Genomic DNA, 16,156 nt, shown 5'->3' with positions numbered 1-16,156 from the left:
GCAAGTATGTTTTTTTTTTTTAATTAAAATAACAAACCTAATACCTTACAGTCACTTTCATTTTGAATAAAGTTCTGCTTTAATATAACACTCAGTCTGCACAACAATAGAGATTTGGTTCCCTTCTCAACCTACCTACCACTGCACCATGCCTGGCAAATATAACACGCAGCAAAAGGACCAGCCATGTGGCAGCATTCTATTCCCATTTGGGTAGGCTGCTCTGCTCAGATTCTAGCATTTATTTGATAATCCAGATATAGTCAAAGCACTCTGGCTCACAGAAGAACACAAGTAATGTACTAATGCGACCTACAAAAATGCATAGCCAAAAAAGCAATGACAATACTCAGATTTTAAAGCTCCCCTAATTTGTAAAACATCTCCCAGTTACCCATTATTTGTTAACCACTGCAACAATATAATCTCCCTTACGTCTCTTGTGGGTTACAGGAGTACATTTACTTCTGTTCTCCTGTGACCCAGAGTTCGTTTATAGCCGACTATTCCCCCATACCCCAATGAGCTTTTGGGAAGCAGAGCGGAGAGCAGTGACTGACAGTCATGGCTCTCTGCTAGGAGCAGACAGAGCTGAGCGATCAGCAATCATATGATTGCTCAATTCTGGGTCTTAGGGTCGGCATGGATGGGACAGTTGCAGTATCACACAAATGCTGCAGCATGGGAGTTGGGTATGTATATATGTTTTTTTTTTTTTTTTTTTGCTAAAGCCTATCTTTTAAGATTTTCACCTGCTTTTGGTGCCAAGACCCTGCCCCAAAAATGATCAGTACCATGGACATACTGATGCAAATTGCAATGCTTGTGTAATATAGCTGTACAACAGTCTTCTAAATAACCAACCATAATATACTGTACAAATAAGGGTGCATACGTTTTCTCACGCTCTCTATACAGTATTACATAATAATCCATATAAGTAATAACTGGATTTCTGATTGGTTATGAGCCAAATCCCTTGTTCTGTCTTCATAAATAAAAGCCTCTGCTTGAAAAAGACAGTGATGCATGTCAGAAGGCCACAGTAACAAGCAAGGCTGCTTCAATGATTGGTAAGAAAAAAAAACAGTTCAGAGTTTGACAAGTGTTTTTTTCCTTTGGATAAGATATTATTGTAGCACAGTTAATACCACCTGGAGGTTCAAAGGTTTAGTGAAAGCAGAGGCATTCAGGAGCCAAAATGATACTCACCAGCCGACAGGTGAGTCCGATGACTGTGATTGGAGTCTGGGCTGACTGCGCGATATCAAAAAGATTATACAGCAACGTCTGGTTCTTATGGTGTGCAAACAGATCAAACTCATCCAGGATAAAGAGGACAGGACAGCTACTGGTGCGGTCACCTGAATACAAAAACCTATTAGAACCCGTTTCAACCCAGTTACCCCCCAAACTAAATAAAAGAAAAGCCCTCTTTCACAAAACAAATTTGATATAAAAATACTAAATGCTAAAGAAGCCTTCTTTTATTGTAATGTTCTACAAAAAAAATAAATAACTTTTCTATTTCAATATGCAGTCAGCAATAATTTTCTAAAGCTGCAAAAATTTAAATGTCGCTCTCCATGGCAACACTGGGGTCATTCTATACTCTATTTGATTAAACTCAGAACTCATCTCCTTCTTCCATGATTGGCTCTCTGCTTTACCCAGCCGTCTGTATTTTGAAGCTACAAAATGCATGGGTTTTGCTGCATGAAAATGCACAAATATGAAAAGGTCCCAAAAGTCTGCTAAAATCCTTGCAATGCATATAACTGGCCAAGAGAAAGGCATTTTCCACCCTCAGCAAAGTTGGAGTCCTAGTTTGAGGCTCCATTCTCACCATGGCGTTCCCTTTTGCAGACAGAATTGAAGCAATTTGTAAACACTGCAAATCGCGGGACGCCCTTAAGATCCCCGCTACCAAATGCCTGAAGCGAGATAAAGTGGCAGTAAAATTGCGCAAACAGAATCGCGGGACGGCCGGTGCTCAAGAAGTTCTTGTACTTCTTTTGGCCGTCGGCCATCCCTGCAATTCTGTTTGTGTGTTTTTACGGCGATTCGTTAGATGACAATCGTGGCAAAATCACGTCGCGTTTTGGTGCCATTTAAAATAGCAGGGGGCGCAAGGGCACCCGCGATTTGCAGCGTTTCCAAATCGCGGCAATTCCACCTGCAGAACAGAATGCCATGGTGTGAAAAGAGCATAAAGGTATGTTTGCTCAAAGAAAAGAAAGAAAACAGCAAAGCACTAAAGCTCAGGTGAATTTTCAGTTTAAATCATTGAAATACATTCAAGATGCATCAAAACAAAGGCTGTACACAAAGTAGAAAAGCACGTCTTCTACCACCATGCTATAGAGAAGGACATTGATCTCTGTGTGGAAGCAGAGGTCCAACACGCTCTCTGCTAAGATATAGAAAACAGCAAAGTTTATCTTCTTTGCTGATTTTGAGAAGTCTAGATCTAACTTAGCAGGGAGCATGTTGGATCTCTGCAGAGACCACTATTGTACACAGATAGAAAGGGTTGTGCCTGGTGACAGCAGGTTATCTTATTAAACCTACCAGTATTGTTTTCATTATATTCTACCTACTAAGGCATGTGCAGAGTATCTACATTCTGGCCATGCCTCTAGTAACAAAGCGGTCACAGTTGCCAGAGTTTTTAAAACATTAAAAAAATAAGTGCCTATACTGTTTAAAAAACAGTAATGCACTGTCTCACTGTGCTCTGCACATGCTCAGTTGCTCTCTTTTCTCGGCACTGTGCCTAAAATAAGAGCCACTAGAGGCCGATCTGTTGACAGCTTTAAGAATTACTGCTGTTGAAGGGGGAATAAAGCAACAGAAATTACAAAGATTGTGCTAAGAGAACACAGATTAGAAAGGGAGAAAAGAAAAGCAGGAGAGGTGACAGGACAAACTCTGCTGCCAGGGAGACAGAAAAGAGTAAAGCCTAATACACACTGTTAGTTTTTTTTTTTTTTTTTCGTTCAGTCAGCAGAGCTGAACAAAAAAAAAAAAAAAAAAAAAAAAAAAGACAGCTCCAATGTTAGTACAGCTATATCCCCTGCTGTGCTATTGTGTTCTGACTAGGGGATGCCCCCCCTGCAGAACACAGCCGAGAGCTGTTTAGCAGATCTTTTTCGATCATGCCCCACTGATAGAAGCTGGCCGAAAAGCAGTTCAACCAGCTGCAGTACACAAGGGCCGAATGTCGGCCGCTTTCTATTGAACTGACCGATGCCACCCAGCATATGGCCCGTGTGTACTAGAGATGAACCTTCTCCTTTGATCAGACTGGGAACAACAAGGAGCTGCTCTGCATTAGAGAGTGGCTCCGACTCTCTTAGTCAAAGAGCTATACAATTACCTGTTTTTAAAGCTTCCAAAAGGAAAGAAAGGTTTTCTGCAAAGCTGCCCTGTGAAAAAAAAAAGATATATATTTGAAATCTGTGCAGAACATAATAAAGCATTAAAAAGGAGAAGTATGGGTTTGGGGTCCCCCCCCCATTATACTTACCTAGGTGGATGCAGCAGCAGTCCGATGCTGCATTTGTCCCCCGGCGTCTCTGCACCAAGAACCGAGCCACCGAACACCGCCGATGGCTCAGTTCTCTCGGCTCCCCGAGCAGAGAGTTGCTGACTGTCCCCTGCTCTGCTCCTCCGCGCTCACTGGAGCGCTGAGCTGTGGAGCGGCGGGGAGTGGCTGTCTCAACGGCTCGCTGAGACAGCCATCAGTCCATGCACCTGGCAGGTCCAACTCCCAGAGTTGGGATGACGCGGTGCCTGGACTGATCTGTGTGACATCAGCAGAGAGCAGATTTCAGACCGCTCTCTTCTGAAAACGGGTCACAGGAGTGCAAAACGCATTGAACGCCTGTGACCCATAGGAGAAGCCCAGCCAAATGAGCTCAGGCTGGACTTATCCTTTAAACACCAGTAAACTGAAAATTACCAACAAGTACAGTTTATGCAACAGGATCTTTGCTTTTTTTTCTGCCTTCTCACTGGCGTTCAAATGTGCTGAGCAGCCTTGATGCCCGATGGGAAAGCTTGGTGGGTGGGCAGTGAAGTTGAGATTTGCATATGACTTAGCTGCTTATGTTTCTGGATCCGCTGATTGATTCAACATACGTATTGTTTTACTGAAGTCAACCAACGTCTATTTTCATCATATGCTCAGTTTCATTTGTCCATGTTAATGGTTTCTTTAAAGTAGATCTAAAGCCAAAACTATTTATAATTTTAGATATTATACAGAACGGTTACTAACCATGAATCCCCCCCCATCTCTGTCCAATTGGAAATATTCCGGCCTCAGATATGCAGCATGAAATAGGGGGAAATCGCTTTAAAGTAAAAGGAAATCCTCCCTTAGGCCTGGTACACACCTATGCATTTTTTGATGCTTTTTTCAGAGACGCACTACAGTTCATTTAACATGGTTTCCTATGAAACACGTTCATATCTATGCTTTTTTCAGCAGCTGCATTTTTGGAAAGGGTCGGGGACTTTTTTTTTTTTTTCTTTTAAGAGCAAAATGGGGTTTTTTTTTGGTTCAACAGACTTCAATGAAGAAGCTGCAGAATATTTAGTGCGTTTATGCTGCGATTTGCAGCTTTTAAACTGCCCAACAATTTGGGCAAAAAAAAAAAAGCATAAAAAATGGAAATTGCATTACGCGTCAAAAAACACGTAAAAAACGTGTGCAAAAAACGCAAAATGCACCGCAGAAACGGATCAAAAGAAAACTACATGGTTGTGAGCCAGGCCTTAGACCGTTGTCTCTCCCCTCTATTCCTGCTCTGGCAACTTAAAATGTTTTTTATTTACTTTCAGTCCGAGGACAAATTGAGAGACAGCACGGACACTGACAGCAATCACTACCTAGAAATCAGAACCAGTCCATCCAGCACCATACCGCCACAGGAGTGGGGTCCTCAGCTTACAGGGTATTATATCTCAGATCAAGAAATAGCCATTACACTGACAATACACATTAAACATGTACACACAATGCAAAAAAAATAGTCCCAAATGGATAAAATAACCCTCTTCCACTGATGTCCATTAAGGACCCCTTTCCCAATGTGATAGCAATGCGAGAGAGATGCACAGTCAGGACCTCTTTTTCATGACCTTTACAAGTATAACCCTGCTGTCACTTTGACAAAGGAGTTCTCCATGTCTGCGAAACACGAGCGGATGATTTCCTCTAGCCTTTTGTGACTATATTTGCATTAGGCCTCAATACGTTTTTGAGGTACATTGGTGGTGTATTAACTATTTTTTGATCTGAGCAATAAAAAGCTGACAGTGCTTTTAAAACTTTCACATTCTCTCTCGCGCTCTCTCAAGATGGACTTTAAAGCGGAGCTCCACCCAAAAGGGGAAGCTCCGCTTGTCTGTCTGCTCTAATCCCCCCCCCCCCCAATTTTTTTTGAATGCAGCATTAAAAAATTCTATTTGTCTTTTTCAAACCAGAAGGAAGAAAACGCAGAAGAAAAAAAAGGTCTGAAAGCCTGTAGTATCTGGTGAAATAAAAATGGCAGTTCTTGCAAATATTTTATAAATAGCCCCCCCAAAAAACACACATCACTGAGAGGGAAAGTCCGAGCACAAGTACTGCATATAGCAGTATACATAAAACCTAAAGACGGTTATGAAAGGATAATGAGTACTACTTACTTTAGTTATCCTTACTGCCCAACTCTCACAGATTAAGCTGTTATTGCCTACCCCCATAAACTACTATACGTTCCTTTCAATTGCTTCAAGAGCATTAGATACATTTTAATGATTCATAAAAAACATTCTGAATAGGAACTATGGACATTCAAATACGTAAATATTCTTAACACTGCAAAAGTTAAAGCAATATTAAAAAGGAGTTGTAAAGTCAGTTACAAGAGCCCTGAGCCCAGGGGCTAAATAGTCGAGTTACTTCTCCCGGCCCCCAGCTGAGCAGAAGTATTTTTGCAACTGCTGCAGACAGGAGGTTAGCAGTGATCGTCTCTTGCGCCGCGTCCGCAGTCTCCGACCCACTCTTGCGCCGCGTCCGCAGTCTCCGACCCACTCTTGCGCCGCGTCCGCAGTCTCCGACCCACTCTTGCGCCGCGTCCGCAGTCTCCGACCCACTCTTGCGCCGCGTCCGCAGTCTCCGACCCACTCTTGCGCCGCGTCCGCAGTCTCCGACAGTCTCTTGTGCAATATCCGCAGTCTGACAGTCTCTTGTAGGGATGCACCGAAATTTCGGCCGCCAAAACATATCGGCCGAAAATGGTGTTTGACACATTGGCGAAAGAAAAATCTTGACAAAAATGGGGGCGGGGCCTGGGCAGGCCTCTGCCCCCTGGTGCCGCCCACTGCGAGGGCGTCTTCCTGGCTCGCCCCAGTCCTCCCTCCCCACAGAGCAGCAATCTCCGTGTGTCCTGGAGCTGTGAATTGAATTGCCCGGACGGCTGCAGTAAACTGCGTGACTTGATTACAGGAGGCGGGACATTGTTACTGTATCTGCCTGGGCCATTCAATTCACAGCTCCAGGACACAAGGAGATCGCTGCTCTGATCCGGGCAGGGGTGAGGCTGCAGTCTCTGACCGGCTCCTGTAGCATGTCCGCAGTCTCTGACCGGCTCCTGTAGCATGTCCGCAGTCTCTGTCCGGCTCCTGTAGCATGTCCGCAGTCTCTGACCAGCTCCTGTATCAGATGGTTAGAGACTGGGGACATGATACAAGAGATGGTTGGAGACTGCGGAGTGAATTTTCTTGAGCTTTTCTTGCACCAAAGGTGCCAATAATGGCCAACAATAAATTGATATTATTGTTTATTTTTCGGTATCGGTTTTCGGCCTAGTGTATTTTTCATTATCGGTTTTGGCACCAAAAAACCCATTCGATGACCCCTAGTCTCTTGTGCCGTGTCCGCAGTCTCTGACCGTCGCTTGTGCCATGTCCGCAGTCTCTGACCGTCGCTTGTGCCATGTCCGCAGTCTCTGACCGTCGCTTGTGCCATGTCCGCAGTCTCTGACCGTCGCTTGTGCCATGTCCGCAGTCTCTGACCGTCGATTGTACCATGTCCGCAGTCTCTGACCGTCGATTGTGCCATGTCCGCAGTCTCTGACCGTCTCTTGTGCCATGTCCGCAGTCTCTGACCGTCTCTTGTGCCATGTATGCAGTCTGACAGTGGGGGGGCACCAAAATGCACCTTCGCCTAAGTGGACAAAAATCCATGCACAGGCCCAGCCAGAAGTTCTAGACACGGCACTGCTGTGCCTCAACGATCCAAATAGCCTTAACAATGCTGTCTGCCCAAGCATGCTTTCAGGTTTTCTTCACAACACAAGCAGTAACTGAGACTTTTGTATTATTTACAAACAAAACTGTATATTTAATCTTTTAGCGAATGCACAGTATCAGAAAGGAAGGCTAAATCTCTCTAATAAAGTCCAAGATGACAATAAAAACCAACAGGAGTTCTAATACTTTCCCAGTCTATCCAAAAAAATAAAAAATTTGGGTTGACACACTTTAAATTATACTTTAAAAAAATACTTATTAAAAGAAGATGCTTTATTCCCTTTACCAAAACCTTCTCTTTATAGGTTGTGTCAATCCAGTAAAGGTGTGGTGTACATTTCACATTAACTTTGGTGCCATCAGGTGCCATATATTGCATGACATGAGAGAACACATGTGCAGTCCCAAATGTGGAAAAAAGACAAGACCAAGAATGTTGTATAGTTAGGCTGAAGAAAAAAGGATTATCCATTGTCAATTCTAAACCTACAGCCAATCTAGGGAAAGGCAAAAAAAAAACCCTATATAAAAACAAAATCCTATAATATAAAACACGCAGCCCTATACTGAAGCAATCTACTGAGTGGGATGGAATCAGTTCCCATGGAAGGCTTTTCCACATTTGCACAACTCTTACAGTAAAGAATCATTTCTGTATGTGGAGATTAAGCACCTGTTTCTCACCTGTAAATTATTCCCTTCCATGTAACAACATACCATGTACAAAAACAATATTGGGGGTGTACAGCCTCTCTAAATGGGTGATATCAATAACTTGATGCCAAGTAATGTAGTTCCAAATAAATAGATAAGTAAACTTCTATAAACCCCTATACAAAAAGGCAGCCACCAAGATCCAGAAAACATACTTACAAATACTCTATCCCCAACTACATTCTCCAAATGTAATTGCCTAGTAATCTCTTTCAAAGCAATCTTGTCGTTTATCTGCAGCAAACCTAAAAACACAAAAACAGATTGTATTAGATATAAAAATTACATCAATGTAACATGTAGCTTGTGCCTTATGGCAATCCTCCCCTTCTTTACCATACCATTCAGATGGACTGCTAGGGCATTCTCCTTCAGCTCTTTTACTGCCAGGATCTCCTTCAGAGCATCATGCAACAACTGGAAGATTATAAATAATACAAAGAGGGAAATTTATTGAGGAAATTTGTAACATAATTAGATTGCCTCTAAGCAAAGTCTATGACACAGTATGTTTGTGTGCTTGCATCCCCTGCAATCCTAGGTAGGCAACTATTGCATCTACATGGGCTTGTTCGATATCCCATCCCAAAACCATGGACATTAGTATGGAGTTATTAAATAAAATGAAAGACGGCACAGCGCTCCTCTATTGATCATAAAGTGAACAATAAATAATATAAACTCTCTATGTGAATCTGCTGTAATGGGCATCAATACAATAAGTGGATAAATGTTTAACCACTTCAGCCCTGGACCATTTGGCTGCCTAAAGACCAGAGGACTTTTTCCAATTTGGCACTGCGTCGCTTTAACTGCTAATTGCGCGGTCATGCAATGCTGTACCCAAACGAAATTTGCGTCCTTTTCTTCCCAGAAATAGAGCTTTCTTTTGATGGTATTTTATCACCCCTGCGGTTTTTATTTTTTGCGCTATAAATGGAAAAAGACCGAAAATTTTGAAAAAAAAAAAAATATTTTCTACTTTTTGTTATAAAAAAAATCCAATAAACTCAATTTTAGTCATACATTTAGGCCAAAATGTATTCGGCCACATGTCTTTGGTAAAAAAAATGTCAATAAGCGTATATTTATTGGTTTGCACAAAAGTTATAGCGTCTACAAGCTAGGGTATATTTTCTGGAATTTACACAGCTTTTAGTTTATGACTGCCTATGTCATTTCTTGAGGTGCTAAAATGGCAGGGCAGTACAAACCCCCCCCAAATGACCCCATTTTGGAAAGTAGACACTCCAAGGTATTTGCTGAGAGGCATGTTGAGCCCATTGAATATTAATTTTTTTTTGTCCCAAGTGATTGAATAATGACAAAAAAAAAAAAAAAAAAAAATTATTACAAAAAGTTGTCACTAAATGATATATTGCTCACACAGGCCATGGGCATATGTGGAATTGCACCCCAAAATACATTCAGCTGCTTCTCCTGAGTACAGGGATACCACATGTGTGGGCCTTTTTGGGAGCCTAACCGCGTACGGGGCCCCGAAAACCAATCACCGCCTTCAGGATTTCTAAGGGCGTAATTTTTTGATTTCACTCCTCACTACCTATCACAGTTTTGAAGGCCATAAAATGCCCAGATGGCACAACCCCCCCCCCCAAATGACCCCATTTTGGAAAGTGGACACCCCAAGCTATTTGCTGAGAGGCATGTTGAGTCCATGGAATATTTTATATTTTGACACAAGTTGCGGGAAAGTGAAAAATTTTTTTTTTTCTTGCATAAAGTTGTCACTAAATGATATATTGCTCACACAGGCCATGGGCATATGTGGAATTGCAAGCCAAAATACATTCAGCTGCTTCTCCTGAGTACAGGGATACCACCATGTGTGGGACTTTTTGGGAGCCTAGCTGCGTACGGGGCCCCGAAAACCAATCACCGTCTTCAGGATTTCTAAGGGTGTAAATTTTTGATTTCACTCTTCACTGCCTATCACAGTTTCGGAGGCCATGGAATGCCCAGGTGGCACAAAACCCCCCCAAATGACCCCATTTTGGAAAGTAGACACCCCAAGCTATTTGCTGAGAGGCATGGTGAGTATTTTGCAGCTCTCATTTGTTTTTGAAAATGAAGAAAGACAAGAAAAAACATTTTTTTTTCTTTTTTCAATTTTCAAAACTTTGTGACAAAAAGTGAGGTCTGCAAAATACTCGCCATACCTCTCAGCAAATAGCTTGGGGTGTCTACTTTCCAAAATAGGGTCATGGGGGGGGGGGTTTGTGCCACCTGGGCATTCCATGGCCTCCGAAACTGTGATAGGCAGTGAAGAGTGAAATCAAAAATGTACGCCCTTAGAAAGCCTGAAGGCAGTGCTTGGTTTTCGGGGTCCCGTACGTGGCTAGGCTCCCAAAAAGTCTCACACATGTGGTATCCCCGTACTCAGGAGAAGCAACAGAATGTATTTTGGGGTGTAATTTCACATATTCCCATGGCATGTTTGAGCAATATATCATTTAGTGACAACTTTGTGCAAAAAAAAAAAAAAATTTGTCTCTTTCCCGCAACTTGTGTCACAATATAAAATATTCCATGGACTCGACATGACTCTCGGCAAATAGCTTAGGGTGTCTACTTTTCAAAATGGGGTAATTTGGGGGGGGGGGGGGTTTGAACTGTCCTGGCATTTTATGCACAACATTTAGAAGCTTATGTCACACATCACCCACTCTTCTAACCACTCGAAGACAAAGCCCTTTCTGACACTTTGTTTACATGAAAAAATTATTTTTTTTTGCAAGAAAATTACTTTGAACCCCCAAACATTATATATTTTTTTAAAGCAAATGCCCTACAGATTAAAATGGTGGGCGTTTCATTTTTTTTTTTTCACACAGTATTTGCGCAGCGATTTTTCAAACGCATTTTTTGGGGAAAAAAAAAACTTTTTTTAAATTTTAATGCACTAAAACACACTATATTGCCCAAATGTTTGATGAAATAAAAAAGATGATCTTAGGCCGAGTACATGGATACCAAACATGACATGCTTTAAAATTTGCACAAATGTGCAGTGGCGACAAACTAAATAAATTTTTAAAAGCCTTTAAAAGCCTTTACAGGTTACCACTTTATATTTACAGAGGAGGTCTACTGCTAAAATTACTGCCTTCGATCTGACCTTCGCGGTGATACCTCACATGCATGGTGCAATTGCTGTTTACATTTGACGCCAGATCGACGCTTGCGTTCGCCTTTGCGCGAGAGCAGGGGGGGACAGGGGTGCTTTTTTTTTTTTCTTTATTATTTTTTTGCTTTTTTATCTAATTTTTAAAGGGTTCCTTTCATTTTTTTTTTTTTTTCTTTTAATCATTTTTATTGTTATCTGAGCGAATGTAAATATCCCCTATGATAGCAATAGGTAGTGACAGGTACTCTTTTTTGAAAAAATTGGGGTCTATTAGACCCTAGATCTCTCCTCTGCCCTTAAAGCATCTGACCACACCAAGATCTGTGTGATAAAATGCTTTCCCAATTTCCCAATGGCGCTGTTTACATCCGGCGAAATCTAAGTCATGAAATGCTTGTAGCTTCCGGTTTCTTAGGCCATAGAGATGTTTGGAGCCACTCTGGTCTCTGATCAGCTCTATGGTCAGCTGGCTGAATCACCGGCTGCATTCTCAGGTTCCCTGTTGAGACAGGAGAGCCAGAGAAAAACACGGAAGACGGTGGGGGGGGGGGGGGGGGCATTCCCTCCCACTGCTTGTAAAAGCAGTCTAGAGGCTAATTAGCCGCTAGGATTGCTTTTACATGAAAGCCGACCGCTGGCTCAAAAGAATGATACCAAGATGATACCTAAACCTGCAGGCATCATTCTGGTATAACCACTCAAAGTCGTGAATGGCGTACCTGAAGACAAAAAAATGGTTAACAATAAAACACAGTAAACGGTAAAGTATAAAAAATTGCATACCTGAAAAGCAAACATGATAAAAACATAACAATAAAATATTGCAGAATAGAATACAGTAAAAAAAAGCAGAATAGAGAGAGAATAGAGTGAGAGAGAACAATAAAATGACAACTATTTTTTTTTATTGTATATATTTTTTTTTTTTACACTTTTTTTTGTAACTACGTTTTAGAACTGTAACCGGTTCCAGGTTCGGGTCTCTCAAAATGCGATGGCATCTTGGGAGACCCTGCGAAAGTGTGCCTAGTCTGTGCAATGCTGTACCCTACGCTAATACTCAACTAGTGAATGGTAGCGTTCAAAACATTCACCAATACAAAGACCAGGATTGTCAGGACAGGAGGGACAATAATAGCGGGTGTCACGCCTATATCCGTGCTTGCTGCAGACACAACATCTTTTTTGGGGGGGGGTTCGTTGGGTAGGGGTACTCGGGAGGACATAAAGAAAATGCCTCTCATGCAGCCGACTGCATTTGGTTTGGGATGTGAATGGGGGAAGTACGGGCGCTGCAGAAGTGGTGGGTTCCCAATTAGGATTGGTGAATGCAGCAGGAAGGGCACTATGGGCACGACGGGCCTGTGTTTGTCTTCTTCTTGGTGGCAGCGGGACACTACTTGTGCTTGCCACCTCACCAGCTTGAACTGCACTTATGGGACTCGCCACGTCACCAAGTGTTACTGCAGTGCTGGTTTGACTACGACCGGGGTGTACTAGGCCGCTGGTGCTTGCCAGTTCACCAAAACGCTACCAAAAAAACTGTTAGCGATCGCAGGGATGAGGCCTGACTCTGCGAATGCTGCACTTAGGTGTTTAGTGTTTTGTAAGTGACAGTGATCGATCGATACTGCACTTGGGTGAACTGGGCTGGGCCGGGCGGAGGGGCAAAACGCAGGTGCTAGCAGGTATCTGGGCTGATCCCGCTAACACTGCGTTTTTGGGAACCCTAAACTGCTGGGGACGCTAGTATAGATCTGATCGGATCAGATATTGATCCGTTCAGATACTATACCACTAAGGGAGGCATATGCTGCGTGCGTGGGTGTTAGTGGTACTGGCGCTAACCTGACGCTGCCTGGGGCTGGTGCTTGCCAGTTCACCAAAATGCTACCAAAAAAACTGTTAGCGATCGCAGGGATCAGGCCTGACTCTGCGAACGCTGCAGTTATGCGTTTAGTGTTTTGTAAGTGACAGTGATCGATCGATACTGCAATTGGGTGGGCTGGGCCGGGCGGAGGGGCAAAACGCAGGTGCTAGCAGGTATCTGGGCTGATCCCGCTAACACTGCGTTTTTGGGAACCCTAAACTGCTGGAGACGCTAGTATAGATCTGATCGGATCAGATATTGATCCGTTCAGATACTATACCACTAAGGGAGGCGTATGCTGCGTGCATGGGTGTTAGTGGTACTGGCGCTAATCTGACGCTGCCTGGGGCGACGCATATCACCGCCGGGCGATCAGGGGGCTAAACCTTTATTCAGTAATAAACGGCGGGTGCCCTGACACTATAAAAAATAAACAAACTAACCAGTGTCACCCGTAACGGTTATACGGTGATCAGTGGTGAAAGGGTTGACTAGGGGGCAATCAAGGGGTTAAAACATTTATTCGGTAGTATATGGGGGTCCCTGTCGCTATAAAACGCTGACGGCGAACCTAAATATTTACTTCCCTAACTAGCGTCACCAGTGACACTAATACAGCGATCAGAAAAATGATCGCTTAGCGACACTGGCGACGGGGGGTGATCAAGGGGTTAAAACTTTATTAGGGGGGGGGGGTTAGGGGGGTATCCTAGACCTAAAGGGGGCTAACCCTAACTGCCCTACCACACTGTCACAAAGTGACACTATGCAGTAATCAGAAAAAAAAAAGAAAAAAAAAAAACTGCTTGGTGTCAGTGTGACGGGGGGGAGGGGGAAGGGTGATTGGGGGGTAAAGGGGGGTGTTTTGTGTGCCTGGCATGTTCTACTGTGTGTGTGTAGTGTTTTCACTCACATTTCAGTCTTCTCTCCTCGGCGCCGGAACGGAAAATACCGAGCCGAGGAGAGATGACATCATTTCCTCTGCCTCTGTGTACTACACAGAGGCAGGGGAAGATTCTCATTGGCTGGGAGCGATCGCGAGGGGGGGGGGGGGGGGCAACGAATGGATGGCCTCCCCCTCACCTCTGATCGCTGCCAGACCAAAGACGACCACCTCGGGCACCGGGGGGGTGGGGTGTGTCCGATTGGACCCCCCGCCCGCGGGAAGACAATCACGTACCAGGTATGTGATTTTGCCTGCCCGTGCCATTCTGCCGCAGTATATCTGCATGAGGCGGTCGTCAAGTGGTTAAAGGAAAATTACTTAAAAAAAAACAAAAAAAAAACAAAGTATTAGGAACACAAATCAATCAAGTGAATACACTCAAGTAGTGTCACTTTAAATAAAGTACTCCTAGTAGCAATTAGTGAAACACTACTGTGACAACAGAGTCTGAGAGTAGAAACATGCAACCAATTTCAGGTAGACTTAGGTGGTTATAACAATAAAGTCTAAGAAAAATATGAATTGCTTCGCCAAGTGTTTTATGGGTATTTGTAAATACGCCACTATGCCCAAACCTTTGCCCCAATTCTACAATTTTCAGCGCCATCCCCTTTGAGAGCATAATTATGGAGGGATCCGTGCGCCGGGGCTTGATCTCCGACATATACCGGCTACTTAACTCCTACTCTATACCAAATCTGGGTAAACATGCCTCTATGCTACACTGGGAAAAGAGACTAGGAGAAGAACTCCCCAAGATGATGTGGCAGATGATCTGGTGATGATCTGCTCCTAAAAAGCTCCTTTTGAACGCATTATAAGGAAAATGTATATAAAATTCTCTATTTCTGGTACCTGACACCGGATGTCCCCCATGCTATCTACCCCTCTAGCTCTGATCGGTGCTGGCGCTGTAAGGGGGACAAAAGGTACCCTCTACCATATTTACCTCTAGTTGCCCCATGATCGTTCCCTTCTGGACCGCGATTCAACAATTATTGTCCCACCTTTTTGAGGTGTAGGTCCCAATGACGCCAAAATTCTTCCTACTTGGTGTGTCACCATTACCAATTGCCAAACCATCCAAGAAGCTGCTTAGACACATCCTTACAGCTGCACGTTGTCTGGTTGCCCTCAACTGGAAGTAGCGCCCTCCTCCCTCCCAAGACGCTCTGTTTGCCAGAATTAAAGACGTGGTGCTAATGGACAGTTAGTTTAGGATAGGCTGGAATCGCGCCATAAGGTCTGGGAGGTGTGGCACCGCCGGGGAAGACCCACCCTGAGACGATAGTTGAGCTACTACTCTACTTTATCATCTCCTCTTTATTCACTCTCTCAACTCAACTCTTTAATTCCCCTCCTATCTTCTTACTATCTTTTATGGTTCCTTTTTTTTCCATACCCCATAGGCTCTCACCTAACCTATGGCAAACCTCAACTACTAACAGTTCATAGTATGACATAGCAATGATCTTGCTCCACCTACTGCTAAAATGTCTGTATTTGCTATATCCCTGTTTTCATGTTGCTTGGACCTCACTGTATTCTGTTTTTGTCTTTTTACCTGCTGAGATAACTAATAAAACAGTTATTTGAAAAAAAAAAAAAAAATGATGATTTAAAATCAAGTTGATTTAAACCAAGCCTTGTACTATGGATTTAAATAGACTTGTTTTTAATCAAATCCACCCTGGTCAGCACTGTACCATCTAATCCTTTGGATGTTTATGAACTGAATTGTTATAACCACCCAAGTCTACCGGATATTGGTTGTATGTTTCTACTCACGGACTCCGTTGTCAGAGTGGTGTTTCACTACATTACTACTAGGAGTACTTTATTTAAAGTGACACTGCTTGAGCGTATTCACTTGATTGATTTGTATTTCTAATACTTGGATTTTTTTATATAAAAATTTCCCTTAAACATTTATTCACCTATTGTATTGATGCCCATCACAGTAGATTAACATATAGGGTTTATATTATTTCTCCCCTTATGATCAATAGGGGAGCGCTGTACCATCTTTAATTTTATTTAATACTTTCAGAAACACCTTTTGGGTATTCAGCAGCGGACCTCACATTAACACTGCAGTTTATAATACATAGTGGTTGCCGGCAGATTTAGTACACATAGTAGCGAAGGGAATCAGGCACTTTATCATTAGCCC

The 16,156-nt window shown here is 43.0% G+C and overlaps 1 protein-coding gene across 5 annotated transcripts in view; it reads right to left on the bottom strand.

The window, feature by feature from the left end:
• ORC4 (origin recognition complex subunit 4) overlaps positions 1 to 16,156 on the bottom strand; it is an 83,723-nt gene that overhangs the window by 49,002 nt on the left and 18,565 nt on the right. For all 5 annotated transcript variants that reach the window (XM_073634215.1, XM_073634217.1, XM_073634219.1 and 2 more), the window contains 4 exons: positions 8,361 to 8,436; positions 8,179 to 8,264; positions 3,380 to 3,428; positions 1,213 to 1,364 (listed from right to left, as the gene is read on the bottom strand). In XM_073634215.1, coding sequence (XP_073490316.1) covers positions 1,213 to 1,364; positions 3,380 to 3,428; positions 8,179 to 8,264; positions 8,361 to 8,436 — 363 coding nt within the window. The remainder of the gene's footprint in view (positions 1 to 1,212; positions 1,365 to 3,379; positions 3,429 to 8,178; positions 8,265 to 8,360; positions 8,437 to 16,156) is intronic.

The sequence above is a fragment of the Aquarana catesbeiana genome, linkage group LG06 (genome assembly GCF_042186555.1).
Source record: "Aquarana catesbeiana isolate 2022-GZ linkage group LG06, ASM4218655v1, whole genome shotgun sequence".
Lineage (NCBI taxonomy): Eukaryota > Metazoa > Chordata > Amphibia > Anura > Ranidae > Aquarana > Aquarana catesbeiana.
The sequence above is the reverse complement of the archived record's forward strand: the minus strand, read 5'-3'. Positions and strand labels throughout refer to the sequence as shown.